Below are 15,971 nucleotides of genomic sequence, written 5' to 3' on the forward strand. Positions count from 1 at the left end.
GCTTGTAGGCGTTTCCTTAATTCTTAAAAAGAACAGACAGGTGAAGATTGGCAGACAGATAAACCTATGATCCTTTATGGTCGCTCACTCTATGTCGAATTGATATCAAAAGTGGGACTACTTTCGAAAAATAGTATGCCTTTAATTTCATTTTATCTATTAAGGACACGTTCTGTTTTGAAAAGAATTGATTTTTATTAAAGTAGATTTCATTGTGGAAATCAGAATTTAAACGACGGATGTTTGCAATTCGTGAAAAAATCGCGAACACCATTGCAAGCGGCGGAATCTTCCCACTGTCCTTTTGGGCACTTTAAAATTGAATCCACCAGTGTACATTGCGCTATTATAGCAGGTATTGGCTCACATATATCCTCAGGCAAATAGACTTCAACTGGAGTTTCCATGTTTTCCTTAACTGAAATTTGAAAAAAACTTGATTTTTCCCTTCGTCCTTAAGATTAAATTTCGGAAAATCTACCGATATTAGAACATTTCTCCAGACCATTACTCAATATTGGAATAAACATGGCAGTATCCGTTTGGTTGAAGATGGTTTGAACATTCTCCTTGGCCTTGTCAAACACAAATTCATTGCTGGTCAAAACGCCACTCCGCCTGAAAATACACTCAGCAAGACACTAGCATGGATGAAATTGTATCTTCTTAAATAAGACGTTTCCTGCTGGTGCCTTACCAATGAAATTGGAGCAAGATTGGTTGGTTGTAAATGTGCTACAATTAAATCGATACATCCTGGCCCGAAACCGCTCAATAAAATCTGATGGTGGCAGCAATTGAAAATCAACTAAGGCATGAAAATAATTTATGAAATTTTACAATTAAAGATACGAGTATCTGCATAGTAGGAGCAATTTCCGGCGATATCCTAGATATTATATTTACCGAATGGGGAGGGATTTGAGAACAAGCAGCTGCCTCGGGGTTCGCATCGACTGTTTCCTAGCAACGAATGAAATGAGAATATGAGTAAACATTCGACGTGTAATATTTAACTATTATAATTTCCAGATCACACCATCGACACGATGTGATGAAAACACATTTCGACATGATTTATTGGCACTTACAATAAACCCGAGAACTGCAATTGTTACGAATAAAATCAACATTATTGATCTGATGCGCCAATATGGATGTCGACGATAATTTCCCGGAAAATTGGTACACGCTGAGTTTTATATGCCGTCCTCGTGTTATTGTAGGTTTGTATATGGTTTGTTATGGACCACCAACTTTCCACACAAAACGTGCATTGTGCATTGAATTTCGCTTAACCTGGACTTTTCACAATTTCCGGGGGATGTGTTTTCACAGGGGACGGGGGGAGCAGGCACGAGTGCCCGTTTCTCACTTCATTATTATAATCAGAATCATTTTGAACATATAAATGCTTCATATGTCAATCAAATATCGCATCTGATTATTAAAGCTATTATTTCGGTGCCTAAAAAAATTGTCGTTATGGTTTCATGGCCGTCTTTTTACAATTTGAACTTCATTCAGCGAAAAGTAAAAAAGTCTAGGTAAACATTAGATGGGCACGAGACAATTACGATGGCGTTAATATTAGAATTAGTGTCAAAGTTCTGGAATTGAATGCATATTAATGAACTTTATGGTAGGATTGATCTTGAACGAACCACATGCTTAAATATGATAAATGATAAACGGGAACCTAATTAAACCACCTAAAGGAGGGGTTGTTTTTTTTCCTAGTCAATTGTTATTCATTATTATTAAAGGCGCAGGGTCTGCCATGTTTTCTTTTTCTACCATAGATATTGGCCTTACAGACTTTCCGAGCTGGATCATCCTCACCGACCACAGTTTACGCACAGAGCACGCTGGCGGACTACCAACTAAACACCTCCCTGTCATCAGAGAACTAGCCTGGAACCGTTTGACATATTACTTCGGGCTAGCCCTCTCGTTCTCCCAGCTTTGGGAGCCTTCAAGTCAGGGAATTCCTTTCACCAACGGGAGGGGAGGGGAGGAAGGGAGTTGTTGTCAGTTCAGGGAACCCCTTACCGTCCGATCCTTTCACCGGTCGAGTTCAATCTTCTTCGCAATAAGAAGAGCCCGAACGCGCAATACGATTCCAGCTGCCATCTCTCTGACAATATTGTCTGGAGAGAGCTCCCCTGTGTCTGCACAAAGCTACTGTCGAAAGCCGTTCCACCTCTCGCAAGAGAAAAAGGTGTGTTCAGTGTCGTGCAGGTAAAACTAAAAACCACCATGCCCACTTGGAATTAGGGTAAGGAAGTAATCAATCTCACCGTGCGTTCGGTTCAACCACGGATTGATGGGGTCGATGAGCCGCGCAGTGAATCTGCCCCTTGGCTCATTTTGCCAAGAAAGTTGCCACTCGGTAAGGGTGCGTTCACGTTCATAACGGGCAACCACCTCTCTTAAGGTTTCGCCCGTGGCGGTAGATAGCTTTGCGCTCCTTGGCAAGGAGGGCAACGGGGATCCCTCCCGCGATCACCATCACAGCCGGTTCTGAGACGGTGTGATAAGCAGACGCATTCGCCCTGCCTCCTGCGACTCCTGCTGCAGCCCTGTCCGCGGCTGCTTTGATTTGCTCGAAGAAGCCCATCTTCGAGTCGAGCTTTAAACCAAGGTATTTAATCGCTGGTTTTGACTCTATAGTCAATTCGCCGATCGATGGGACGCAAGGTTCTCCTTCTGGTCAGGATGACTACTTCGGTTTTTTCCAGCGCAAGGTTGAAATCGTGAGCAGTCATCCATCCGCTTACCCGTCGCATCAATATGCCAAGTCTGCTTTGCGCCTGTTCAACAGGGCGTCCGGCAACAAGTGCCGCAACGTCGTCTGCACAACCGACCAGGCGCGACTCTTCGAGCATATCGAGTCTCAGCAGACTATCGTAGGAAGCGTTCCAGATGTCCGGCCCTAGGATGGATCCCTGCGCTACTCCCGACGTGATTTCCATCCTCTTCTGGCCCTCTAGCGTCTCATAGAACAGGGAGCGGTCTTTCAGATAATCCCTCAATATCCGCAGGAGATAGCTTGGCACGTGAAAGGAGTTCTCTAGTGTGCCTAGCATATCTGTCCATCTTACGGAATTGAAGGCATTTCTGACATCAAGCGTTATGAGGAGCATTGTCCGTCGAGATCGGCGGCTGTGTGCCCCGGCTCGATTAAACGCATCTACGACCTCCATAACAGCATCCACTGTAGATTTCCCTGTTCTAAACCCGAACTGCCTTGCGGATAAGTCCCCGGCAGCACGGATCGCTTCAGCGAGTCTACCCCTGATGAGCTTCTCGAGCACTTTTCCGGCCGTGGCAAGCATACACAGCGGTCGGTATGCAGACGGGAGCTCCGGGTCTCCTTTACCCTTACTGATCAACGCGAGTCTGGCCACTTCCCAGCGACAAAGAAAAATGCCCTCCTTCAAGCACGCGTTGAACGCTTCGAGCAGTAATTCTGGCCGTTGACGGAACACCAGTTTGCAAACTTCCGCCGGGATGCCATCAGGACCTGGCGCCTTCCTGTTTTTCATAATGAGAACCGCTTCTTCGAGTTCTTCCATTGTGAAAAGGGGGCAATCCACGACGCTTTCTGCGCTATTTACATCAACCCGTACATGGTGTCTGGGGAACAATGCCCACACAATGCGGTCCATCTGGTCGGTGCTCAGTATGCAGGGCTTCCGCGGAGCCCCGATTTTCCGAATGACAAGCTTATAGCCAAGTCCCCACGGGTCATCATTCACCTCATTAACAAGATTTTGCCAGCCGTGAGCTTTGCTTTTATTTATAGCGCTGCGGAGTCTCCTTTTTGCTAATCTATATTGTGCCTTTATGGCACATGCCTCCTCGTTGGCGTACAAACGTTGTACCAAACGGCGGAGCTTATGACACTCCCTTCCGTAGGTCGGCAATTTCTGCCGTCCATCAGTACATAGAAGGCTTGTCGCGCCTGGGGCCCTCTCCGGGGCATGGAAGCCTCACACGCCGGCGTTATCAGATTCATCACTGAATTTACGACGGTGTCAACTGCGACACCACCACCCCCCGGAGTGCCCCCCAACGCGGCCCTACCTGCTCCAAGAGCTTCGACGAACCTTCCGATGTTCACCCTCGCGACATTCCACACGCAGGGGGAACGTCGTGTTGGTGCACGCCGGCAAGTAGCGTCAAACACTTCGAACGCAATGTACCGATGATCACTTGCCGAGAAGTCTTCTAGGACTCGCCACCCGTCCATCGATGATGCCAGAGATTCCGACGCAAAAGTGATGTCAGGAATGCTTCCTTCACAACCTGGGCGCCGAAATGTTGGCGTGGATCCGGTGTTTAAAATTACGAGCCCGGTTCTCGCCGCCATTTCCAGAATCCGTTTCCCTCTGGAGTCTGATTGAGGCATGCCCCATTCAAGAGCCCTGGCATTAAAATCACCGCCAACCAGGATTCGTCCCTCCGTGCTCGAAACGGCGTCCTCCAGAACATCAAGCCGGCGCTGAAAGTCCGGAATCGACTCATTCGGCGTCAGGTAAACGCTAAAAAACGTTATCCCTAAACACCGGATCCAGACAAATCCGTCCCCCCGGCCTTCGGCAAGAACACGAAGTCGAACGTCGTCCTGAACCCAGATGGCAGCGGTGCCCCATAAGTCGAGATACCATGAGGATGGGTCCTTGTTTCGGTATTGCTCGCTAATCAGCACTAGATCAGCATTTACTTCCGCAGCGAACTGTGCTAGCAACTGGTGAGCGATTGCACTCTGGTGCATGTTAATTTGCAAAATGCGGATCATGGCGTTCGCACCCTAGCCCTCTCCAATTCCGCCCTGAAGATCGGACACCGTCCCGAGCCGGCAGTGTGTGCGACGCTTTCGCCAGACGCGCCACGATCCCTGCAGAGAACACAACTCTCGCTTTCCTTGCAAGTCTTCCCTTGATGACCCGCTGGGCCGCATCTCCGGCATGCTGTCCTCCTGTCCGGACCCTTGCAAGCTGCTGACGTGTGTCCATAGTCCAGACACCTGTAGCACTTGGTGGGGACTATCCGCATTCGAACCCTGCATACTACCCACCCGATTTTGATTCTCCCGCTGTTAAGGAGTTTCTTCGCATATTGCTCGGGGACTTCCACCACGGCTAGCTTTTGGCCTGGAGCATTTACAGAGGTAATACCTACCCGGGCATTGGTCACCTCTGGATATTCATGCTTTAGCGCCTCCTCTAATTCGGCCTTTTCTGTGAGGCAGTCAAGATCCCGTATTTCTAGAGAGCACATGGGTTCTAGGCTGGAAACAAGAGCCTTCTCCCCCAATAGCCCCTTGACCGCTTCGCAGAACGTGCTCTTGTTGGTCGTCTTTGGGCCCAGTTCGACGAGAACTCCACCACTCGTTTTTCGTATCGAAGACACCTCTGCTCCATTCTCCTCGGGTTTCATCCTGTAGCGGATTTGACTAAGGACTTCCGCAAATGTCTTGCCTTCCGTCGGCTTAATGAGCAGAGCCGACGGTGTAGTCCTTCTTCGTTTCCTCGTTTTTTCCGCTACTGGTTTTGGGTTGCCAGCCTCCTTGTTTTTGGACAGACGTGTCTCTGGCGACGGAGTCCGTTGTTTCTTTTTATCTTTTTTCGCCTTCTTTTTTTGGGCCTTGGAGACTACTTCGATAAAGTCTCCTTCAGGCACGTCGTCCTCTTTCCGCTTTTTTCCCAGTTCACTTTGCAGAGGGCTATCTGCGGTTCGTTTGATGCAAGCAGCATTCTCAGCGGGGAGTGTGACTGTTTCTGCTCTACAATGGTCTTCCGCTGCTCTCCACGTTCGTCTATAAAAGGAAATGCGGTCCAGTAGTTCCTCCAGTTCCATCAACCCGTTTTTGACACCTTTGCTAACGTTCCTCTGAAGGAACGTTGCCGACCGCATACGTTTCACCACTGCTGCGCACTTTCTGATGAGCCTTTCCTCTTCGGCTCTAGCGAGCACGGTCGAATGCACTTCGACTCGATTTGTGTCCAAATCCATCCGCTTAGCTGATCCCGGAATTCCCGGACGGATCAGCGCTCGCTCGGGGCAACGCAGTCTACTAACACCGGTTCAATGCACACTTCCCGACTAGGGTCCCGAAGGGGCTGGCTCCTGATACACGTCGCAACTACCACCTTGGCAGATCTACGCTCACATCACCCCGTCGACGCCGACGGAGAGTTGTCGACGGCTCCGGAGACCCCCAGTGTGTCCCGACGTGTACCGGTCATTTGCGGTTCGCTCTTCACCGAGAAGCTTTCTCGAGGCTACTACCTAGGAAGCAGGTATGCTGCCAGCTAGGGGGCAGAACTACTTACTCGGGCATCTCGGGGACGTCACACCCCGTATCGTAACCGACCCGTTCAAAGTCGCTAACGACCCCTGAGGGGTGATTTTCGACCTTAAATAGGAGAAATGATTAACGGCCTCATTTAACTAGTGCCATTTGATGCTGTTGCGTTTTTGATTTTTGGTGCTGAGATTGCAATCAAGTACTTCGTCCTTACCATCATTAATGTACAGTCCAAGATCTCGCGTTGCTTGCTCGATCTGAATGAAGGCAGTTTATACATCTTGGGTTTATCGCATTTATCTTAGCACCATGGTTCACTTTTTCTAGGGCTGGATCGTTGTTGATGTTGAATGGTCTCGAGAGTGATCCTGCTGTTCTAATTTGGCCTCACACATTGGTCAGGGTCAGCTTAGTGAGTTTCATCAAGTTGGTCGGTATACCGAATTTTCACATGGCCGTGTTCACTTTCGTTCACAAGTGGGGTCGGCTCGTCGAGATTGGTTTCACCATTTGGCTCTATCGAATGCCCGATCTGGGTGCAATCTCCAGGCTTTTAAATCTCCATCCAGCGTATCAAGCCACCGTTGTTTCGGCCTGCCTTTTGGTCACTTACTATCGATGTTCAGACCAATCCTCGCAAATGAATTCTTGTTAGTACGAATTGCGTGATCATACCATCGACGACGCCTCTCTCGCAATTTTTCCATGATCCGTGCAACCCGATAACGATCACGGATATCCTCATTTCGGATGTGATCAAAACGTGTCACGTCACTAGTCCAAAGCAACATCTTCGTCTCCATTACCGCACTGTGCCGTTCATTGTCTTTTATAGTTGGCCAACACTGAGAACCATTGAAGGCGGCAGGACGGACAACATTGCGGTAAATTTTAGATTTGAGACGTTCGTTGATACGTCGATCAGAATTAGCACCAGTTGTGGAACGCCATCTCACCCAGGTTGCGTTAATGCGTGAAGCAATTTCATAACGCAGTTCTCCATTGGCTGATAGCGTTCACTTGAAGTATTAAATTCCTCAGTTCTGGACAGGTCGCTGCCGCTGACAGTGATTGTGCCTGTTTCATGGAGATCGGTTGTCAACAATTCAGTTTTATTTAGATTCAATCTGAGACCGTGCTGCATGATGCGATTATTCCAATTTTGGACAAGTTGCTCCAGATCATTTTTGCTATTACATGCTAGGAAAACATCATTTGCCTAAAGCAGTGTGTAGGGCGTTGGATTTTGGATGTCCCGTGTGACGGTGTCCGTAACAAGAACAAAGAAGAGTGGTGAGAGGGCGCTTCCTTGATGAACACCAACAGGGACACGAAGCGGTTTTGATACACCCACCATACTTCGAACTTTACTTTCCGGATCGTGGTAGAGCAATTGAACCCTGCGTACGAGTTCTTCTGGTACTAGGTGTTGTCGTAGAGCATACCAGATGAGTTTGCGTGACACATGGTCAAATGCTTTCTCTAGATCCAGAAATGCAATGTAAAGAGGGCGATGTTTCTCCACGAGTAACGACGCAGCGTGTATTGCGTCAGTAGTTCCGCAATTCTTGACAAATCCGGCTTGATTCACTGTTATTTCAACGATTTCGCGAATATTGTTGTGAAGAATGCCTTCAAAAATCTTCTTCCTGATCGGACGGTAATTTGAACATTCTAAACATTCTGAAACTGGATACCGTCGGACAATTCACCTCTTCCGAACATCTCCTTTTAGAATATCCATAAAAGCTTTTGGCGGTTTTCTTTTCGTGGGGTTATTTGTGCAGTAAGGCACAAAACAATATTTCATCGTCCTCCTTGACATTTCAATTAATTTTGACAGTTTTATATTTTTTTGAGTAACTGCCAGTTGCCGGGTTACTGAATTTTCTTCTCGAGTTGTGACGCCACACAACATGGCGCGGGCTTTTTAGTCTGTTTGAATTTGTTTGAAATTTAAAATGCTGGTAATTTCAAACCGAGAGAGAGAATTTTGTTAGATTGCACTATAGAAGTGATTTCCGTCATGAAAATAAGGCGGGAAGTCCCTTCCTAGTTGTTTTTATTGTCTAACATCCCACACTGTATGAAATTGCCATCACAAAGCTTAGATTTGAACCCCATTGAACATCTTTAGGATCATCTGAGGAAAAAAATGCGTTTCACTATTATTAGCAGCAAAGAACAACTAAGAAATCGTCAGCTGGCAGAGTGGAATACAATGTTCTATGATTATACAGCAAAAATTAGTACAGTTCATCGGGGCGATTACGTGAAGTAATTAAAATGAAAGGATATGCGGCTAGATACTAGTTAAGATATCAAACCTAATGAAAATGTGCAATTCCTTTGAAGTAATAATTTGTTTTTGCAACTGTGTGATGACCTTATTATCATGCATTTGTACTCCTTTCGGAAAGTTCCAGGAATCATGAGACTCAAAAGCAGACAATAAACCTCTAAAAACGAATTCTTGCTGTTTTATATGTTGTACAGCATAACTTCCTTTTTTCAAAACTCAATAAAAACTATTGTATGCATCGGAAAATATTTATTTATTTTTTATAATGTAGGTACATGTCTAAAGTTTTTATTTACATTGTTTTGAAGATCAAATCTGTTAGATGACGTCCCCCATTCTCCATACATTGCGTGAACCGATTTCTGGCGTTTGTCATGACTCTTGTTAGCATAGCAGGTGTTATGTTGGCAATTTCTTCTTGGATGTTGGTCTTCAAATCTTGTAGGGTTCTTGGATGGTTCACATAAACACGGGATTTCAAAAAACCCCATAGAAAAAAATCACAAGGGGACAGATCGGGAGAGCGTGCCGGCGATTCCAAATCGCCTCTAATTAAGATAAGGCGCTCTGGAAAGTGTTCCCTCAAAACAGCCATCGATGCTCTTGAAGTGTGTGCTGTTGCACCGTCTTGTTGGAACCAAGTGTCCCCCAAATCCAAATTTTCTAACCGTGGGAAAAAAAAATTCTGTAGCATGTTTACATACCGGTCCGAATTCACTGTTACTGTAACCTCATTTTCCTCAAAAAACCAGGGACCAATAATTCCAGCTGAGGAAATTGCACACCACACTGTGACTTTGGGTGAATGCAAAGGCTTTTGATGCAATTCTCGAGGGTTGGTGTCAGCCCAGTAGCGCATGTTTTGTTTGTTAACCGACCCACACAAATGAAAATGGGCTTCATCGCTAAAAAAAACAATAGAACCCTCGGGAACGATATCAAGAAGAAGCTCACACGCGTTCATCCGAGAATTAAAGTCACGTTCTGAAAGTTCCTGCACTATCGCCATCTTATAGGGATGAAAATGAAGATCATCACGAAGAATTCTTCTCACAGAACGATCGGATAGTCCAAGGGCAGATGCGTGTTTGCGCGCAGAACGCCGTGGCGATCGCAACATTGACGCTCTCACTGCTTCAATGTTCTCAGGTGATCTAACGGCCGAGGGACTCCAGTTCTTCCTTTTGTCGCACTTGCAGTTTGTCTGAATGTAGTGACCCATGTAACAATTGATTTGCGGTCTGGGACGGGAGCCAACGAGGCTAAATTAAAGCGATTCCGAAATGCACACTGTGTTGCAATAACCGAATATCCGCTTGAAAAGTAAACCTCAACGGCAAAGGCACGCTTCTCACTATTCCAACGCATGATGGCGACTGAACCGTGTCGGGACAAAACTTTACAGTATCCCCTCTTGAACGAGGCCACTAGCGCTCCGCTATGACATCAACTAACTGACTGGCGCGCATTTTAAAAAAGGAAGTTATGCTGCCGCACCCTGTATTAGAATTAGTGTCAAAGTTCTGGAATTGACTGCATATTAATGAACTTTATGGTAGGATTGATCTTGAACGAACCACATGCTTAAATATGATAAATCATAAACAGCCAGGGTCTGCCATAACTTCTTTTTTCTACTATAGATATTGCCCTTATAGACGTTCCGAGCTGGATTTATGATTCTTAAGTCAACTCCCCGATATTCTGGTTCATCAAAATACTCAACCCATAACTCAAATATGCCCACATGGTCAGAAATCAGATTTCCGTCTTTGTCTTGACAGGGTGAGTATCAAATTGTGTATGGCTTCATCCTGTTGACTTGTTTGTAAAACTTACGCGTTTTGTGCGATTGCGATGGTTGAGTTCACAGACCTCTTGGTTCTCCCACACTTCCTTTTTCTATCTGTGACATCGCTTCTCCGCTCGACGACGTTTCTATAAGTTCTGACATTCATCGAAGTTGAAAGGTGCCAGCGTTCAATTAACACGCGATCAATTTCGTTGAAAGTTGTCCCGGCTGGAGAGGACGCCCACGTTAGTTTAGGTACCACTTTACGTGCAAACCGGGTATTCTAAAAACCATTTCGTGTGATACTACTCATTGAATAATTCGCATTCCGTTATCATTGGTGCTTTCGGGGGGTGGGCTCCGTTCGTACTTGGCTGGCAAAATCTTCAAGTTTAATTTTCATATTACAACTGAAGCAGGTTTTGAGTAGTAGAACGTGCCCTACCGCCTCGTACAAGGTGCCGTTCTCCGACTTTGCAGTCTCCTCTGTAGTTTTTGTTTTTCTTTTAGGTAGGAAGATAAAATGTAATTACGCACAAAGTCCCGGGTTCCTGTCTCACACAGACTACCGGCTAAAACACCCCCCTGGAGCGTCCAGGACTCTGACCCGGAACCGTTTGACACATTACCTCAGGTGAGGCCTATTCAGTATAGGAGCTAAATCCCGTAGATTCAGGGTGCCGCAGCTACCCTGGCATCCTTGCCTTGAGTGTGACGAGCCACTCTGCAGCATGGCCTCAATTGTGTTGTCCGGGGACCGAAGACAGAAAAAGGTTTGACAGACATCATCCATCATGTCCTTGCAATAAATACAGTCGGGCGAGCGTGATTTCCCGATTGTGTGCAGGTGAGATTGAAATAGCCGCTCATTTTCGTGACTATCATGATGCTGAGGTATTTCACGACCGGCTTCGACAAAACCATGGTTTCACCTACCTGAATATGAATGACTGTGGGAAACCTCTCTTTGGTCAGCACAACGACTTCAGTTTTCTCCAGAGCTAGGGAGAATCCATGCTCCGCCATCCATATGCTTACTCGCCGCATCACCATTCCCAGTGCGCGTTGAGCCTGTTCAACCGTGCGTGTGGTAACCAGCGCCGCAACATCGTCCGCTTATCGGCTATCGTATAAGCGTTTCGAATGTCCGGACCAAGGATAGATCCCTAAGCCGCCCTCGATGTTGCCTTCATTCGGCGCTGTTCTTTCTGGGTCTCGTAGAGTAGAGCACGGTCCTTTAAATAATCCCTCAACATCCATAATAGGTGCCTCAAGCATATCGCCCAACCTCGCAGAATTAAAGGCGCTTCTTACGTCGAGGGTCACGGGAGCACCACTTGCCGACAGTGGCGACTGTGTGCCTCAGCCAGTTTTCCCTCTTGGATCACCTTCTCAATGGCATCAATTGTGGATCGTCCCGCTCTAAAACTATATTGTGTTGATGGGCAGGGTCCCGTAGCACATATTACGTTAGTCATTCGTGGCCTCTGGGTCGTTTTTTCCCTTGCTTATCAGCACAAGTTTCCCAACCTGCCAGCGGGAGGGAAAAACACCAGCTGTCAAACATGCGTTGAACGCGTCGAGTAGCAAGTCCGGCATGTATTTACATACGAGTTTCCATTCTTCGCTGGGAATACCGTCCGGTCCTGGTGCTTTTTGTCCCTCAGGGACGGGATCGTCTCAACTAGTTCTTTTGCATCGAAGTGTGTGTATTCATTCCTCAGTACTCACTCCTTCATCGACGACGTCAGTTCAGATGGGGTGGACAGGAAAAAGGGCTTGTGCGATTTCTCGAGACCCCATGGCTCTTTGTTCACATCGTTGATTAGCTCCTGCCACTAGCGTGCCTTCTGCCTGTTGATTTCGTGGCGGAGTGCCTTTTTCCCACTCTTATAATCTGCGGCTCTAAGCGCCACCTGGTCTTGGCCTCCCGCGCGGGGCAATCCGCTGAAGTCTGAGGCAATTGCTTTGTAGGCTTGCGATTTCAGCCGACCACGGGCAATTTCCTGGGACGCAGTTTCCTTTTGGGAGCCGATGCATTACAAGCTGCCATAATAAGGTTCATTGTTATTTAAGACAATTTAAGACAATCAGTTCTGTCCTGGTGGCCATCTCCAAAATCTTTGTGGCTCAAGACTCTGGTTGAGACATGCCCCATTCGAGTGGTCTGACGATAAAGTCTTCTCCGACTAGAATTCTCCTTCCCGTATTTCTAACCTCCTCCTCCAAGGCGCAAGCCTATTCCAGAAAGCTTATAGAGATTCGTTCAGTGGGAAGTAAACGCTGAAAAACGTCTCTTCCGCACAACGAACCCAAGCCAAGCCATTCCAATGACCATGGGCCTGCACTCGCAAGTTAACCATGTCTCTCAACGAGATGGCAGCAGTGCCAGATATATCGGCGTACCGTGATGGTGAGCTCCTATCTTGGTACTGTTCGATGAGAAGCAATAAATCAACTTTTCTTTCTTGCACCGGGGTAGATGGTGCAGGTTGGGAACAGTTGCACTCCTATGCATGTTTGCTTGCACGATGTGAATCATTTTGCTTGACTTTTCGCTTTTTGTAACTCTTCTTTGAAGACCTGGCAACGTCCAAAAGCGGGAACTTGAGCCACAACTTCTTTTTGCAGACCGCAGTCCTTGTAAAGCACACAGCGCTTCGCCGAATCACAAGTCTTCACTCTGTGCCCGGGTTCGCCCCACTTGTAATACAAAGTGTTTCTACCCCATGCCTAGCACTTAAAGTAGCGGGTTGGAACTACCCTTCGGCTTATTCTGCAAATATCCGATCTTTATTTTCTCGCAATCGAGAAGTTGGCTCGCTGTCTTCTTAGGGTCAGTGACAATCTGGGTAATCCTTTTTTATCGTCTCCCCCCACCTCTTCCGTATTAGTGAGACAATCCAGATCTCCTATTTGAAGGATACACAGGGGTTCTAGGCTGGAAACCTAGGGTGCTCTAACCTGTCTCGCAGAACGTAAACTTCTTTTCCGTCTTCGCTCCAAACTCTACAAGTAGATCGTCAGTTCGAGTCCATTGGATAGATTTATCATTTACCCCAGCGTCTTCTGGTTTGGCGTTGTTGCGGACTTCTTGAAGAACTTCCGCGAAAGATCTCCCTTCCTTCGGCTTAATGAAAATGGCCTCTGACTATGGTTTGCCCTTCTCTTTTTCTTTGACGCTGATGTCGCCGACTTCGATTTTGCTACAGTGAAGCCACTGCTGTCGCAATTCAACTTAGATTGTTGTTGCTGAATTTTCTCCTGTTTCCGACGCTGCTTGATCTGATTGATTACCACCTCGTGGAAATCTTCCTGCTGCATCCTCGTCGGCGGATCCCTACTGTTTTCCCCTCGCTTCTTTTGGCGATTTTTTGTTCTCCCTCTAGCGGGCTGAGGGCATTGTGTTTCGCGCAACTAGAGGCTGCACTAGCGATGTGCTTTTTCCTTAGCTCCTCTTCGGCTGTCATCCAGAAATTTCGCTGGTGTCCAGTTCTTCCATCTTCATTGAGCCATTTTTGACATCCATGAAGATGTTTCGCTGGACGATGGTAGCAGTCTTCATTACCCGTGGGACTACCTTGTACTTCTTGACTACCTTCTCTTACTCTACTCTTGTCTTTCGGATGAGGTCCATCCTCTTCAGTGAGATGACTTTCATTTCCGCCTGATTGGAGGGTTCGTCATCCTTTTTTAAAAATTTCAATTGAAAAAAGCGGAATATTAAAATGGCAATGAGGAAGAAACCTCCTAGAAGAAATGGAAAAAAAAAACCAAATCACGGTTTTAAAAGAAACTGGACTTTCGAATTGTGCGTTCGAATTTGTCACCGAATTAATAGATAGAAGGAAATGATACCAACTTTCTTTAAATTGGGAAACAAATATGGTATTTCCACTTCAAATTTGCAGGAAACATAAAGAAACTCCGCCGACAAATCAACATTTTCAAGGAAAAAGCTGCTCAAAATTAGTTAATCGCGTCACAAATTGTGTCAAAATTGCGACTTTCAATTAGAAAGCATCGAGTGCAGTTGATTTTAATGCCGGATAGAAACATCAAATGAAGAAACCGGCAAAACCCTACCCTACATCTTCTCACAGAGCGGTCAGAATTATACAAAAAAAATGCGTGTGACGGACAGACAGACAGACAGACAGTGCCAAACAAACCTTTGGGTGAAGCTTCCTCCTACAGGCCGATATGCCTTCTAAATAATACTGGCAAACTATTCGAACGAGTAATCTATAACAGATTAATTCGAACTGCCGAAAAGGATGGCGGTCTCTCCGAAAATCAGTTCGGTTTTCGAAAGGGGAGATCTACAACGGATGCACTTGTCCTAGTAGCTAACACAGCTAAGACCGCACTTGACGAGGGCAAATGTTGTGCAGTGATTACACTTGATGTGAAGAACGCCTTCAATTCCGCTAGATGGAGCAAGATACTTGAGCCCCTAATTAACTTAGGCGTGGCGAAGTACCTGGTGCGTATGGTCGCCGACTTCCTAATCGATAGGACTCTGTGCTGCGAATCAGATAAAGGAATGAAATCCTACCAAACGACATGCGGAGTTCCACAAGGTTCTGTCCTAGGGCCACTCTTGTGGATTATTATGTATAACGGGGTACTGACCCTAGACCTTCCTACTGGTGTGGCCTCCATTGGTTTCGCGGACGATATTGGTGTGACGGTTGTTGCACGCCTTCTCGAGGAAGCCGAGCTCTATGCAAATGAAGCAGTCTATGAGATTAAATCTTGGTTAGAGAATGCTGGTCTACAGCTCGCAGAGCATAAGATGGAAGTAGTACTTATTACCAAGCGGAGAAAGTGCACTTCCATGAAGATCAAAGTTGGAACGCAAACAATTTATTCCAAGCCTGCACTTAAGTACTTAGGTGTAATGATTGACCAGAGGTTGAATTTCAGATTGCATGTGGAGGGTGCAGCAACCAAGGCATATAACATCGGAGCGCTGGTTGCGAGAATGCTACCAAATATAGGTGGCCCAAGGCCGAGCCGTCGACTCCTTATTTCAAGGGTGGTCAGTTCGATCCTACTGTATGCAGCCCCAGTATGGGCAGATGCACTGGAAAATATAATAAATAAGAAAAAGATTGGAGCTGCGTATCGCATAAGTGTACTCCGAACACGTTGCGCTTACAGAACAATTTCTAATGAAGCAGCTTGCGTGATAGCAGGAATGATCCCGATTGAGATTCTGGCGAAAGAAATACAACGACTTTACGATCGAACGTACCTCACCGGAGAATCTCCTGCCCGTCGGCGACAGTTCGCACGAGCTGAAACTGTCGCGGAATGGCAAGAGAAGTGGGACGAGTCAGAAAAAGGCCGTTGGACTCACAAAATCATATGGGATATCCGGAAATGGATCGAGCGACCTCACGGCGAAGTAGGTTTCGACCTAACTCAATTCTTGAGCGGACACGGAGGCTATCGAGCATATCTGTATCGATTTGGGCGTGATGATTCGTCCTATTTCCCACAGTGTGCAAACATTCCAGAGGACGCAGAACACGTCTTTTTTCATTGCCCCAGAT

General features: G+C 46.6%; 1 protein-coding gene across 1 annotated transcript; it reads right to left on the reverse strand.

Moving 5' to 3' along the window:
• Positions 1 to 221: 221 nt before the first annotated feature.
• Positions 222 to 1,268, reverse strand: LOC119646534. Its single transcript, XM_038047000.1, has 5 exons — positions 1,092 to 1,268; positions 907 to 963; positions 698 to 808; positions 482 to 641; positions 222 to 418 (listed from the first exon to the last, which is right to left on the reverse strand). The coding sequence occupies exons 1-5, from the start codon at positions 1,131 to 1,133 to the stop codon at positions 222 to 224; spliced, it is 567 nt and encodes a 188-aa protein (XP_037902928.1). The 5' UTR covers positions 1,134 to 1,268.
• Positions 1,269 to 15,971: the final 14,703 nt, after the last annotated feature.

Source organism: Hermetia illucens, chromosome 1 (assembly GCF_905115235.1).
Source record: "Hermetia illucens chromosome 1, iHerIll2.2.curated.20191125, whole genome shotgun sequence".
NCBI classification, from domain to species: domain Eukaryota; kingdom Metazoa; phylum Arthropoda; class Insecta; order Diptera; family Stratiomyidae; genus Hermetia; species Hermetia illucens.

Coding starts and splice junctions, on each gene's coding strand:
- LOC119646534 (XM_038047000.1), bottom strand. CDS start 1,133: ATGTTGATTTTATTCGTAACAATTGCAGTTCTCGGGTTTATT. Junction 809..906: donor CTCAAATCCCTCCCCATTCG/GTAAATATAATA, acceptor TTCATGCCTTAG/TTGATTTTCAATTGCTGCCA. Junction 642..697: donor ATCTTGCTCCAATTTCATTG/GTAAGGCACCAG, acceptor CATCCATGCTAG/TGTCTTGCTGAGTGTATTTT.